General features: G+C 45.4%; 1 protein-coding gene across 2 annotated transcripts in view; it reads left to right on the top strand.

The window, feature by feature from the left end:
- Window positions 1–11,150, top strand: part of LOC142750287 (very-long-chain 3-oxoacyl-CoA reductase-like) — a 47,601-nt gene extending 36,451 nt beyond the window's left edge. For both annotated transcript variants that reach the window (XM_075859267.1, XM_075859268.1), the window contains exons 7-11: window positions 3,097–3,131; window positions 7,107–7,188; window positions 9,489–9,554; window positions 10,702–10,851; window positions 10,939–11,150. In XM_075859267.1, coding sequence (XP_075715382.1) covers window positions 3,097–3,131; window positions 7,107–7,188; window positions 9,489–9,554; window positions 10,702–10,851; window positions 10,939–11,049 — 444 coding nt within the window. In that variant the 3' untranslated portion in view covers window positions 11,050–11,150. The remainder of the gene's footprint in view (window positions 1–3,096; window positions 3,132–7,106; window positions 7,189–9,488; window positions 9,555–10,701; window positions 10,852–10,938) is intronic.
- The last annotated feature ends 3,328 nt before the right edge of the window (window positions 11,151–14,478 follow it).

Below are 14,478 nucleotides of genomic sequence, written 5' to 3'. Positions count from 1 at the left end.
CGGCTTGGTCACAGCTATAACTGGGTCTGGCAGATGTAGCCCATTCACCGAAGCAACTGTCAATGGGTTCTCCAGAGGGGTGGTGGGTAATTGCAGAAGATCCACTAGGTCTCTACGAATGAAATTAGCAGCGGATCCAGAGTCTAGATACGCAGAAACCTGATGCGTCTTCTTGCCAGACACTATGGTCACAGGTGTGGACAAACTAGATGGAAGTCCATTCTTACCCAAGGTTGTCACTCCTAGCAACCCTAGGTTTTGGGATCTTTGGGGACACATGCACACAAGATGGCCACCGAGGCCGCAATAAAGACAGAGTCCAGATGTGCGTCTGTGTTGCCTCTCCTAGGTGGATAACTTACACTGGTCCATTATCACAGACTCTTTAGGAGGATCGACATTTGAGGACAGCAGGGGTTGCTGCAAAGTAGGAGCCAAACTGGGAAGGGCTCCCTCCCGTCGAACCTCTTGGAGGCGTTCTCGGATCCGTATATTAATCCGGGCAGACAGAAGGATGAGGTCGTCCAGGGTAGATGGCAAATCTTGGGCGGCAAATTCGTCCTTAATTCTAGAAGCCAGTCCATGCCAGAATACAGCCACCAGGGCCTCATTGTTCCATAACAGTGTTCCCGCCACGGTGCGGAAGTGGATGGCGTACTCACTCACGGAGGTGTCTCCTTGGCATAGGTTAATCAAAGATGCCGCTGCAGATGAGACTCGTCCAGGCTCCTTAAACACCATGCGAAAAGTATGGAGAAAGGCTTGGAAGTTACGGGTCTCTCCCAGCTAGGGTTCGCCCATGCAAGAGCCTTGCCGGTGAGGAGAGAAATGATGAAAGCGACCCTTGCGCCATCAGACGACAATGTCTACTATACAGGCTGAAGTGAATCTGGCATTGATTAAGAAATCCACGGCAGGTACTTGCTTCTCCATCATAGCAGTCAGGAAGTGGCAAAGAAACACGCGGGTCAACACTGCCAAGAGGTGTAGTAGGAGGAACAGCAGTTTGTGCCTCCTGCCAACGTGCAAGAATGTTCAACGCCTGGAGGAGTTGGTCCTGTTGAGACCGGAGGTCTAGCATATCTGCTCGCATCTCCTGTGACGTCGTCATGGTCTTGAATCGGCCAGCGGGGTCCATGGCCTGTGCGTACTGTCACGAAGGGTCTGTGGACCCACTGGGCCGTACCGCCTTGGCGGTAAGGCAGCTGGCCAACTGGGCGCAGGTGAAGGTCTATAGTTCGTATAGGTACCTGTGGCCGCTCAGACAGCAGCAAGGCCGGCTCGGCTAGGACTAGGCAGCAGGTAGACGTCAGGCGAAGTGAAGAAGGTCAGACGTGGATACTGCATGACACGACTTTGGCACAGCCCAGTGCTCGACCAGGGTGATATGGAAAGCTAGGGACAGGAATAGGAACTGGAACAGGTACAGGAACAGGTAACACACTAGGAGGCCATCACATAGACAAACTAGGGAACAACAACAACGCTCAGGCATTGAAGCAGGGTGCTGGACCACTCTTATAGTCCAGGGTACTCACGGGTCAAAGTTCGTCAAAAGGTCTGGTGCGCGCACTGCCCCTTTAAGAGCGGGCACGAGCATGCGCGCGCTAACGATCCGGCTGCGGTGACTGGACACGAGCGCTGGCGTCTTCTGAGGAGAAGGCTGTGGCCAGCGCTTGCCGACTTCTTTCTGCGGATGTCAGGTGGGGACTGGAGCTGACAGCCCGCAGCCACGGACATTACACTACTCCTCCTCCTGCAGGGTGGTTAGATATAGAAGAGAGCTATGAGTCTACTCCTCCTCGTGCAGGGTGATACATATAGAAGAGAGCTAAGACTCTACTCCTCCTCCTGCAGGGTGATATATATAGAAGAGAGCTATGAGTCTACTCCTCCTCCTGCAGGGTGATACAAATAGAAGAGAGCTATGAATCTACTCCTCCTCCTGCAGGGTGATATAGACAAAAGAGAGCTATGAGTCTACTCCTCCTCCTGCAGGGTGATACATATAGAAGAGAGCTATGAGTCTACTCCTCCTCCTGCAGGGTGATACATAAATATATATAGAAGAGAGCTATGAGTCTACTCCTCCTCCTGCAGGGTGATACATATAGAAGAGAGCTATGAGTCTACTCCTCCTCCTGCAGGGAGATATATATAGAAGAGAGCTATGAGTCTACTCCTCCTCCTGCAGGGTGATATATATATATATATAGAAGAGATCTATGAGACTACTCCTCCTCCTGCAGGGTGATACATATAGAAGAGAGCTATGAGACTACTCCTCCTCCTGCAGGGTGATATATATAGAAGAGAGCTATGAGTCTACTCCTCCTCCTGCAGGGTGATACATATAGTAGAGAGCTATGAGACTCCTCCTCCTCCTGCTGGGTGATATATGTAGAAGAGAGCTATGAGTCTACTCCTCCTCCTGCAGGGTGATATATATAGAAGAGAGCTATGAGTCTACTCCTCCTCCTGCAGGGTGATATATATAGAAGAGAGCTATGAGTCTACTCCTCCTCCTGCAGGGTGATACATATAGAAGAGAGCTATGAGTCTACTCCTCCTCCTGCAGGGTGATATATATAGAAGAGAGCTATGAGTCTACTCCTCCTCCTGCTGGGTGATATATGTAGAAGAGAGCTATGAGTCTACTCCTCCTCCTGCAGGGTGATACATATAGAAGAGAGCTATGAGTCTACTCCTCCTCCTGCAGGGTGATACATATAGAAGAGAGCTATGAGTCTACTCCTTCTCCTGCAGGGTGATATATATAGAAGAGAGCTATGAGATTACTCCTCCTCCTGCAGGGTGATACATATAGAAGAGAGCTATGAGACTACTCCTCCTCCTGCAGGGTGATACATACAGAAGAGAGCTATGAGACTACTCCTCCTCCTGCAGGGTGATACATATAGAAGAGAGCTATGAGTCTACTCCTCCTCCTGCAGGGTGATATATATAGAAGAGAGCTATGAGTCTACTCCTCCTCCTGCAGGGTGATACAGATAGAAGAGAGATATGTGTCTAGTCATCCTTCTGCTAAGTCACAAAGAAACTTTAGTTATGATCTTACATGCTTGTGTTTTTCAGATGACCAAGATTGTGCTCCCTAAAATGGTTCAGAGGTACAAAGAGCAGGGGGGCGGGTACATAAAAACTGTGAAACCAAAGCGAAGTATTTTACCTGTAGATTGAGATATGGTCACTTGAAGTTACAGGCTCAAAGTCTGAGTCTGCCCTACTGAGAGATTCAGATGATGTGTCATTAAAGGGAAGGTGTCATGATTATTATTATTATTATTATTATTATATTGCTTTTTATATAATGTAAACAAAAATTGTATTTCTTAGTGTTGTGACTTTCTACTTTTTAATGTATTCATACTTTTACTTCTCTATGGGGGCTGCCACTTTTTTTTTTTTCATTTCTGTATGTGGCGATTAACAACATTTACAGAGATGCTATACGGCACATACAACCCCATAGAGAATGCGAACGGGAGCCGTTCCATTCTTAGAAGCATGCGCCGTCTGTGTGTGAACTGCGCATGTGCAGTTCCCACACAGACCAGAACGAAGCTCGTTCGTAGAGCGAAATACGGAGCCATTTTCATGTGGAACAGAAGCCGCTGCCGGACAGTAAGATTACAACTTCCGGCCCCGGCTTCCGTCCATATGTTCTCACTGTAGAACCGCTGCTCGCTGTAGAACCTCCTACCACTTTGCAGTCGCTCAGAAAATGGCACAGTGTAGGAGGTTTGAAGACATTCAAACCCCTCCCTCACCTGGCACTAGCCAGAAGAAGGGAGGGGGGATTGTGTGAGGACACTAGAGGAGAGTGTGTCCACCCCAAATTTGCAGCATAAATCAATGAGGTTGCTTTACCACAGTGACTATGCTGCAATTTTGGGAACTGCTCCCTCTAGTGGCCAGCACATGGAAATGTTATAAATTAGAATCTAATTTATAATATTTCCTGACTTGTGAAAAAATCTAAATAACGTGTAATCACTTATATACTAATTGTTTAACTGAAAAAAATAAATTTTTAGCGACACATTCCCTTTAATGTGAATAACCACTGTGTAATGCTTAACTTCCCCTATGGGGGCACTACAGGGAAATTGTACACTTACTTCCAAGTTTCCCTACAGATAACAGCTGATCTCTGGAGACCCCAGGAGGGGGACATTTTGTGATCTGCTTATTGTCAGGGGATCCTTGTAACAAGTAGAAACTGTCCAAAGTGGAGAACCCCTTTAAGGTTATGGCAGTAAGTGTCCAATTCACCTGCTGCGAAAGTGATAAGAAACGTGGGTAAGGAGATGTAAATTAGGCCACATTGATGAAGTAGAATAGGTAGAGATGGTGCAAATTTTGGCGCAAATCTACAAAAATGTAGTCTCCATTTTGTTGGCTTGCACCGTTTGAGATGGACCAGTAGTCCGCCGCTACTGCCTGTTGAAGACCACACCCACTTTTCTCATCTCTTTCCAAATTTGTTGACAAAAAACTTGGAAACTGTTACCACAAATTTTAGGTGGGGATGTGTCTTGCGGTTTGTGTATAGACGAAGATGTGTGTTTAGAGGTGTAATGAGGCATATATGTGTGTTGAGATCTGTGTAGAGGTTTGTGTAAAGGGGTGTTGAAGTGCAAATGTTTTTCAAGGTGTATGTGTGTGTGTGTGTGTGTGTGTGTGTGTGTGTGTGTGTGTGTGTGTGTGTATAGGTGTAACCAGGTGTATATCTGTGTGTTGAAGTGTATAGAGGTGTGATGAGTTGCCAATGTGTTTTGACGTGTGTGTAGAGGTGTAATGAGGTGTAGGTGTACATGTGTGTGGGTAGAGATGTAGATGTGTGTTGAGGTGTGTATATTGGTGTGTTGATGTTTAGCTATGTGTTGAGGTGTAGACTTGGTGTTTTGGGCTTCAGTTGATGACGTAGATGTGGAGATTTTGGCTGGAGGAGGGGAAGTGTAGACAGTTGTGTGACTAACAGAAGGTGAGGCCTTGTACATGTAATGTTTCTGGCTTAAGTTGAGGATGTGTAGAAAATACCGGTTTTAGCTTGAGTTGTGGATTTGTAGACAATGATGTTATTAGCTTGAGAGGGGAACATTTAGACAGTGTTTACTGCTTAAATGTAGGACGTATACATGATGCTGTTTATAGCTTGAGGTGTGGACATGTAGATGATGATATTATTGGCTTGAGTTGGGGACATGTAGATGACAATATTATTGGCTTGAGGTGGGGACATGTAGATGACGATATTATTGGCTTGAGGTGGGGACATGTAGATGATGATATTATTGGCTTGTGGTCTTGGACATGTAGATGACAATATTATTGGCTTGAGGTGGGGACATGTAGATGACCATATTATTGGCTTGAGGTGGGGACATGTAGATGACCATATTATTGGCTTGAGGTGGGGACATGTAGATGATGATATTATTGGCTTGAAGTGGGGACATGTAGATGATGATATTATTGGCTTGAGGTGGGGACATGTAGATGATGATATTATTGGCTTGTGGTCTTGGAAATGTAGATGACGATATTATTGGCTTGAGGTGGGGACATGTAGATGACCATATTATTGGCTTGAGGTGGGGACATGTAGATGATGATATTATTGGTTTGAGGTGGGGACATGTAGATGATGATATTATTCGCTTGAAGTGGGGACATGTAGATGATGATATTATTGTCTTGAGGTGGGGACATGTAGATGACGATATTATTGGCTTGAGGTAGAGACATGTAGATGATGATATTATTGTCTTGAGGTGGGGACATGTAGATGACGATATTATTGGCTTGAGGTGGGGACATGTAGATGATTATATTATTGGCTTCAGGTGGGGACATGTAGATGACGATATTATTGACTTGAGGTGGGGACATGTAGAGGACGATATTATGGTTTCAGGTGGGGACATGTAGATGATGATATTATTGGCTTGTGGTCTTGGACATGTAGATGACAATATTATTGGCTTGAGGTGGGGACATGTAGATGACCATATTATTGGCTTGAGGTGGGGACATGTAGATGATGATATTATTGGCTTGAGGTGGGGACATGTAGATGATGATATTATTGGCTTGAAGTGGGGATATATAGATGATGATATTATTGGCTTGAGGTGGGGACATGTAGATGATGATATTATTGGCCTTAGTTATAGACATGTAGATGATGATATTATTGGTTTCAGGTGGGGACATGTAGATGACAATATTATTGGCTTGAGGTGGGGGACATGTAAATGATGATATTATTGGCTTGAGGTGGAGACATGTAGATGATGATATTATTGGCTTGAGGTAGAGACATGTAGATGATATTATTGTCTTGAGGTGGGGACATGTAGATGATTATATTATTGGCTTCAGGTGGGGACATGTAGATGATATTATTGGCTTGAGTTGGGGACATGTAGATGACGATATTATTGACTTGAGGTGGGGACATGTAGATGACGATATTATGGTTTTAGGTGGGGACATGTAGATGATGATATTATTGGCTTGTGGTCTTGGACATGTAGATGACAATATTATTGGCTTGAGGTGGGGACATGTAGATGACCATATTATTGGCTTGAGGTGGGGACATGTAGATGACCATATTATTGGCTTGAGGTGGGGACATGTAGATGATGATATTATTGGCTTGAGGTGGGGACATGTAGATTATGATATTATTGGCTTGAAGTGGGGACATGTAGATGATGATATTATTGGCTTGAGGTGGGGACATGTAGCTGATGATATTATTGGCTTGTGGTCTTGGACATGTAGATGATGATATTATTGGCTTGAGGTGGGGACATGTAGATGATGATATTATTGGCTTGAGGTGGGGACATTTAGATGATGATATTATTGGCTTGAAGTGGGGACATGTAGATGATGATATTATTGGCTTGAGGTGGGGACATGTAGATGATTATATTATTGGCTAGTGGTCTTGGACATGTAGACAGTAGAGTTTTGGGTTGATGCTCATGTCATGTAGAAGAATATGGATTACACCTGTAGTTGTGAAGCTGATTGGATACTGACTGGCATTGTGCTCTCTTTCTTCATAGGAAAAAAGGTGTGATCATAAACCTCTCTTCTGCTGCTGGAGCCCGTCCTTATCCAAAGGTGACAATGTATGGAGCTACTAAGGTACATATAGAATTTCATATAAAACATATTCACAAATAGCTACACAAGTCTTGTTGACCAGTAATGATACCAACATACTGTGGTGCTTGACCCATAGCAAAAATAAACATGGGCCCATCTTCCTGGAGCACTCCTGCATCACCAACAATTCCCTTCACCCATAGTGAAGAACAGAACAATAAAAATGACCAAAGCCCCAACCCCTAACCATAATACCTGTAGGCCAAGGTCAGTTACTGGATCTGTAGGTATCGAGGCTTTCGGAGGTAGCCCCCATAGGAGTGGCATGCCCTGTCTTTTATGGCAGGCATGTTCACCAGTCCAGATCTTTAAAGAGGCTCTGTCACCAGATTTTGCAGCCCCTATCTGCTAATGCAGCAGATAGGCGCTGCAATGTAGATTACAGTAACGTTTTTATTTTTAAAAAACGAGCATTTTTGGCCAAGTTATGACCATTTTCGTATTTATGCAAATGAGGCTTGCAAAAGTACAACTGGGCGTGTAGAAAAGTAAAAGTACAACTGGGCGTGTATTATGTGCGTACATCGGGGTGTGTTTACTACTTTTACTAGCTGGGCGTTGTGTATAGAAGTGTCATCCACTTCTCTTCACAACGCCCAGCTTCTGGCAGTGCAGGACTGTGACATCACTCACAGGTCCTGCATCGTGTCGGCACCAGAGGCTACACTTGATTCTGCAGCAGCATCAGCATTTGCAGGTAAGTAGCTACATCGACTTACCTGCAAACGCCGATGCTGCTGCAGAATCATCTGTAGCCTCTGGTGCCGACACGATGCAGGACCTGTGAGTGACGTCACAGTGCTGCACTGCCAGAAGCTGGGCGTTGTGAAGAGAAGTGGATGACACTTCTATACACAACGCCCAGCTAGTAAAAGTAGTAAACACACCCCGATGTACGCACATAATACACGCCCAGTTGTACTTTTACTTTTCAACACGCCCAGTTGTACTTTTGCAAGCCTCATTTGCATAAATACGAAAATGGTCATAACTTGGCCAAAAATGCTCGTTTTAAAAAAATAAAAACGTTACTGTAATCTACATTGCAGCGCCGATCTGCTGCAATAGCAGATAGGGGCTGCAAAATCTGGTGACAGAGCCTCTTTAACCTTAATAAGCCCCCTGGTAACCCTGTTCTACAGAAGGTGGCCCAATTGTGGAGACGGCTTTCATATGTTCATTGCTTTGTGTCCATATAAAGTTCTCTGGCCACAGACACATGTACGGTGGCACTTGGAGTCCCTACAGTTCGATATTACGGAGCTATAGGCACTGAATGTGCCGCTGTTTGGTGGCTCCATGAAAATGCCTCCGTTATATGGCATCTGATGGAACATGCCACCATGTTTTTCCATGTCTCTTTTTTTAAATCAGGGTCATACGGAAGCACAATATGGGCCCTTAGAATTTTATGGGTGCTATATTATGGGTTTCTACAACATGGCCCTGTAGTACAGCCGTATGTATAAGGCGATAGTGATGATCACAATTATTATTATCACTATCATTACCATCATAATTATTACTCTAATTACCGAAGTCACCAGCATGATCATTATCACCAAAAATCACTATTATCATCATCATTACAATCACCCCTGAGTCACTATCATCATCATCATCATCACTATCATCACCTACATAATCATCATTATCACTATCATCATCACCATTATTACTATCCTCACCGACATCATCATCATTATCACTATCCTCACCAACATCATCATCATCATTATTACTACCCTCACCAACATTATCATCATCATCACTATCATCATCATCATCATCACTATCTTCACCAACATCATCATCATTATCACTATCATCATCACCATTATCACTATCCTCACCAACATCATCATCATCATTATTACTACCCTCACCAACATTATCATCATCATCATTATCCTCATCATTATCACTATCCTCACCAACATCATCATTATCACTATCATCATCACCATTATCCTCACCAACATCATCATCATTATCACTATCATCATCACCATTATCCTCACCAACATCATCATCATTATCCTCATCATTATCACTATCCTCACCAACATCATCATCATTATCACTATCCTCACCAACATCATCACCATTATCACTATCCTCACCAACATCATCATCATTATCACTATCATCACCATCATCACCATCATTATCACTATTATCACCATTATTATTATCATCATCACCACCACTATTATCATCATCACTGCTATTGTCACTATAACTCTAATGATCTCTCCATGACATTGTCTCCTTGTTAGGTCTTCATGGACTTCTTCTCGCGCTCCCTCTACAGTGAATACAAAGCTGATGGGATTATAGTACAGGTAACACACACAATATGGTGAACATCCGGGAGGTAGGAGAACCTTGGTCCCGGCTTTGACATGTTATCTGAGGTTCCCCGATGGCCTTCAGGGCAATTGAGGCGCCAAAATGTGACAAGTTGAGCCCCTCCGTCCTATAATCTATAGCGCGGTCTTATAATGTAAGGATTTCGCGGTCGCTACTGCTCCTTGTGCCGAACACGGTGCCTCGTGCATGTCATCATGCTTGTATGCTCCAGTCACACCCAAAGCTGCAGTCACAATTCTACTGGAAGTTTTCTTTGCTTCAAAAGGCAAGATTTGTCTTAAATCTCCCTGCTACACCCTGACACCAGGACAATAAAAAAACACGCCCTGCCTTTATCCACCACCCTGCTTTAGGAGGTGTTTGAGGAGGGTCTGTAAACACATTGCTGAGAGAAACCAAGTCACAGGCAACTGAAAAGTAAATGCAGCTCTGGAAGTGACTGGATAATAAGACATGATATAACAGCAGAATTGTGAATGCTGCTCTGGATTTGACTAGAGTATGACTTAATGTATCAGCAGAATTGTGCGTGCAGCTCTGGAAGTAAATGGATTACAAGATATGATATAAAGCAGAATTGTAAATGCAGCTCTAGATGTGACTGGATAATAAGACATGATATAACAGCAGAATTGTGAATACAGCCCTGGATGTGACTGGAGTATGATTAATGTATCAACAGCAATGTGCGTGGAGCTCTGGAAGTAAATAGAGTACAAGACATGATGTAACAGCAGAATTGTAAATGCAGCTCTGGATGCGACTGGATAATAGAACATGATATAACGGCAGAATTGTGAATGCAGCTCTGGATGTGAACAGATGATGTAACAGCAGAATTATGAGTGCAGCTTTAGATGCGACTTAAGTAGTAAGAAATGCTCTAATGAACATAAATTAAAAGTCAAACTATTATCTATGCTGTATGTAAATAAGAGATCCTGAGATCTATTAGCCAATCAGAACATAGCTTTATTTCCCTCATTTACATACAGCATTGGTGGGTCGGACATCTGTAGGGTGCAGATGGGCTCGTACAGTAACAGTCATCACAGCGCCCCCTGCAGAATAATACTGAGAGCAGTTTCTTAAAGTGACGGCTACCGTGTATCTCCTCAGTCTGTTCTGCCGCACCTGGTGTCCACCAACATGACCAGCAATGCACGCACAAACCTTCTGGTGAAGACCAGCGAAGACTATGTCCGGGAAGCTCTGAACACGGTGGGGTACACTCATCGTACCAACGGCTGCATCTCCCACAGCGTCCAGGTACAGAGCCCACCCTGAACTCACCTCATATTAACCATTCACATGCCATCCGGGAGTCGCATACTTACAGTGGTTCTTTCTTTTCAGAGTTACATCTTAGATCAGCTGATAACCGAAACCTTCATGAATTCCGACAGCTGTCTCTTCATTGCCGGCTGCGTCATGAGCCTGCTGGTCAAAATGTCAAAAAGCAACTAGAGCTATCAATAAATGACAAGCAGAGAAGATGTACTGTGCACTGCATGTATATAGAGAATAAAATATACTGGGAATTACACCCAGCATACAGGACAGGAGAAGTGGTACTGTGCGGTGTTCATATATACAGAATAATACAGATACTGAGAATTACACCCAGTATACAGGAAAAGAGAAGTGGTACTGTGCAGTGTCCATATATAACGAATAATACAGATACTGAGAATTACACCCAGTATACAGGACAGGAGATCTGGTACTGTGCAGTGTCCATATATACAGAATAATACAGATACTGAGAATTACACCCAGTATACAGGACAGGAGATCTGGTACTGTGCAGTGTCCATATATACAGAATAATACAGATACTGAGAATTACACCCAGTATACAGGACAGGAGATCTGGTACTGTGCAGTGTTCATATATACAGAATAATACAGATACTAAGAATTACACCCAGTATACAGGACAGGAGAAGTGGTACTGTGCAGTGTCCATATATACAGAATAATACAGATACTGAGAATTACACCCAGCATACAGGACAGGAGAAGTGGTACTGTGCGGTGTTCATATATACAGAATAATACAGATACTGAGAATTACACCCAGTATACAGGAAAAGAGAAGTGGTACTGTGCAGTGTCCATATATAACGAATAATACAGATACTGAGAATTACACCCAGTATACAGGACAGGAGATCTGGTACTGTGCAGTGTTCATATATACAGAATAATACAGATACTGAGAATCACACCCAGTATACAGGACAGGAGAAGTGGTACTGTGCAGTGTCCATATATACAGAATAATACAGATACTAAGAATTACACCCAGTATACAGGACAGGAGAAGTGGTACTGTGCAGTGTATATATATACACAGAATAATACAGATACTGAGAATTACACCCAGTATACAGGACAGGAGAAGTGGTACTGTGCAGTGTATATACAGAATAATACAGATACTGAGAATTACACCCAGTATACAGGACAGGAGAAGTGGTACTGTGCAGTGTCCATATATACAGAATAATACAGATACTAAGAATTACACCCAGTGTACAAGACAGGAGATCTGGTACTGTGCAGTGTTCATATATACAGAATAATACAGATACTGAGAATTACACCCAGTATACAGGACAGGAGAAGTGGTACTGTGCAGTGTCCATATATACAGAATAATACAGATACTGAGAATTACACCCAGTATACAGGACAGGAGAAGTGGTACTGTGCAGTGTCCATATATACAGAATAATACAGATACTGATAATTACACCCAGTATACAGGACAGGAGGAGCGGGTGTGTGCTGTCTGTGTGTTGGAGGAAGCTCTTTCCGGGTGTCGGCTCTTTCCTCTCCAGGGAGAGAGTTTGCTGCTTGGGATGAGAGGAAGTTCTTCCCAGCCAAGTGCTTCTCAGCCTCCTGTTACCCAGTCTAGGCCGGCGGGTAGCGGGAGCGTTCAGCAACCGGCCGAAGTTGTGGGGGTGAGAAGATCTAGTCGGGGTCACAGCGATGTGGCCCCGATCCTGCCCCCGCCTGAAACCAGGACAGAAAGCCAGGAAAGCCGCAAGGTTCCTGGTGTTGCAGCCAGCAGGATTGCTCCTGGAGATGTGCAGCAGAGCATGCATGATGGTGTGGAGGCAGATTGGGGTGAACTACGTGCCACGGAGTCAACAACCACCTTTAGCTCCCGTGTTGCGGAGTGCCTCCGTGGGTATGAGGACGCCGGGAAGGCCATTCGGAAGCTCCAGGAGGAGCTGAAAGCAGCCTGGGTTCGGTCGCACGTCACTTCTGGAGCAAAGAGGTTGGTAGTAATGGCGACTATCAGGGATCTCAAATCTGAGGTGGGTGCCCTGAAAGAAAAACGCAAGTTTATTTTGGAGAATAGTGGACCTTTCAAGGAGAAACTCCTTAATGATGATCGGTTCCGGGCAATGAAGGGTGTCTGTGACCCTGGAAAGCAGACAGATGATGAGGGTGAGGAGGAGGAAATGTGTCCGGGTGCGTCTGGTCAGCGGAGTACGTGCAGCGAGCTGCCTGCAGAGCAAGTGGCTTTACCCATGGACTCCAGCTCAGCTGGTGAGGGGGACACCTGTGACCAGGACATCAGCAGCAGCAATTCAGGTGGGAGGCTGATGGCGGAAATACGGCAGCTCCAATCTCCGGTGAGCCTGCAGCATTTTTCTTTTGGCGCGGACTTGGGTCCAGAGGAGAATGTTAATGCCAAGCGCGCAGCAAAGCGCAAAGCCCGGCGGCGACTAAAATCCAGAAAGGCTGGAAAAATTGTGGAGGTCAGTTTTAAGTTTGTTCCCCACCCAGTGCTACCTAAGCTGGCCGCAGGGTCAGCTCGCTGCACAAGCCCCGTGATCCAGCCTAGCCCGGGCCCTGAAGTGGGTCCGGTGCAGGAAAGCGGGGAGATTAATGATGGCGTGATAATGGAGGCTGATGTCCCTGCTTGTCGTAGTAGCGGTGGCGTTTTTGGTGGCGTTTTTAAGGCGTCAATAGCGCCAGATAATGTTGGTGGCCCAGCGTTGGGTGCAGAACAATGCTCTGGTGCTCAGGTTTCCTCCTCAGTAATGGGGGGCGGCTCGACACCAGAGCTGGCAGCGAATATTCCAGTGTCCCTGGAACCCGTTGGTGCTACTGAGCGGCGGCAGCATGAAGGGGCTGCTGGGACTGACGGCACGGTTGAATGTCCCCCCAAGCTTGCGGTCATTGGGTCCGGTGGCGCAGTGACTAGTATTCCTTTGGTGGCTGCGTCACATGAATCCCCAGCCCGGGAGCCAGCTTTGCCAGGGGTGAGGGCGAGTCTGGGCATTGCTGGCTCTAAGAAGGAAGGATTGTCTCAAGTAAATAAATGTCACGCTAATGAGGTGGAGGGGAAACCTGATGACACCGTGGCGATAACATCCGGCCCAGAAACCCTTTTTACTGCTGGTCCAGAGGTTGAGGGTATGAATGGTGCAGGTATGAGTGCTATTAATAATGGTGAGGGTATGAATGGTGCCGGTACGAGTGATATTGATAATGGTCCCTCTCCTGTGTCTGGGGCCGGGGTGAGTGGTGGGAATGTTACTGCCAGGGGTATGAGGTCTAGTGAGGCCGGTCCATCTGCCCCCCCAGGGGTGACTACTCGCAGTTATGCCAGTGTCACTGCTGGGGCCTCCTCCTCATCTTCAGGCTCTGGGGACGGTATTTTACAGCGGCGCCTCCTGGAGGCCCTTAAAAAGGGTGAGAGAACAATAATGGTAGAGGGCCTAGCGGTTGATCTGTCCTTCTGGATAGACAGGCATGGCCTGACTGCTTTCCGAGAAGAAAGGGAAGGGGAAACTGTGTGGACCCTTCCGACAGCCGGGTCTGGGGGGGCTCGTAGGAATGTTGTTCGTCTTCGCTGGAGAGGCAATGATACGT

This window comes from Rhinoderma darwinii, chromosome 3, assembly GCF_050947455.1.
Source record: "Rhinoderma darwinii isolate aRhiDar2 chromosome 3, aRhiDar2.hap1, whole genome shotgun sequence".
Lineage (NCBI taxonomy): Eukaryota > Metazoa > Chordata > Amphibia > Anura > Rhinodermatidae > Rhinoderma > Rhinoderma darwinii.
Note: the sequence above shows the minus strand (reverse complement) of the source record. Positions and strands in the feature narration are given on the sequence as shown.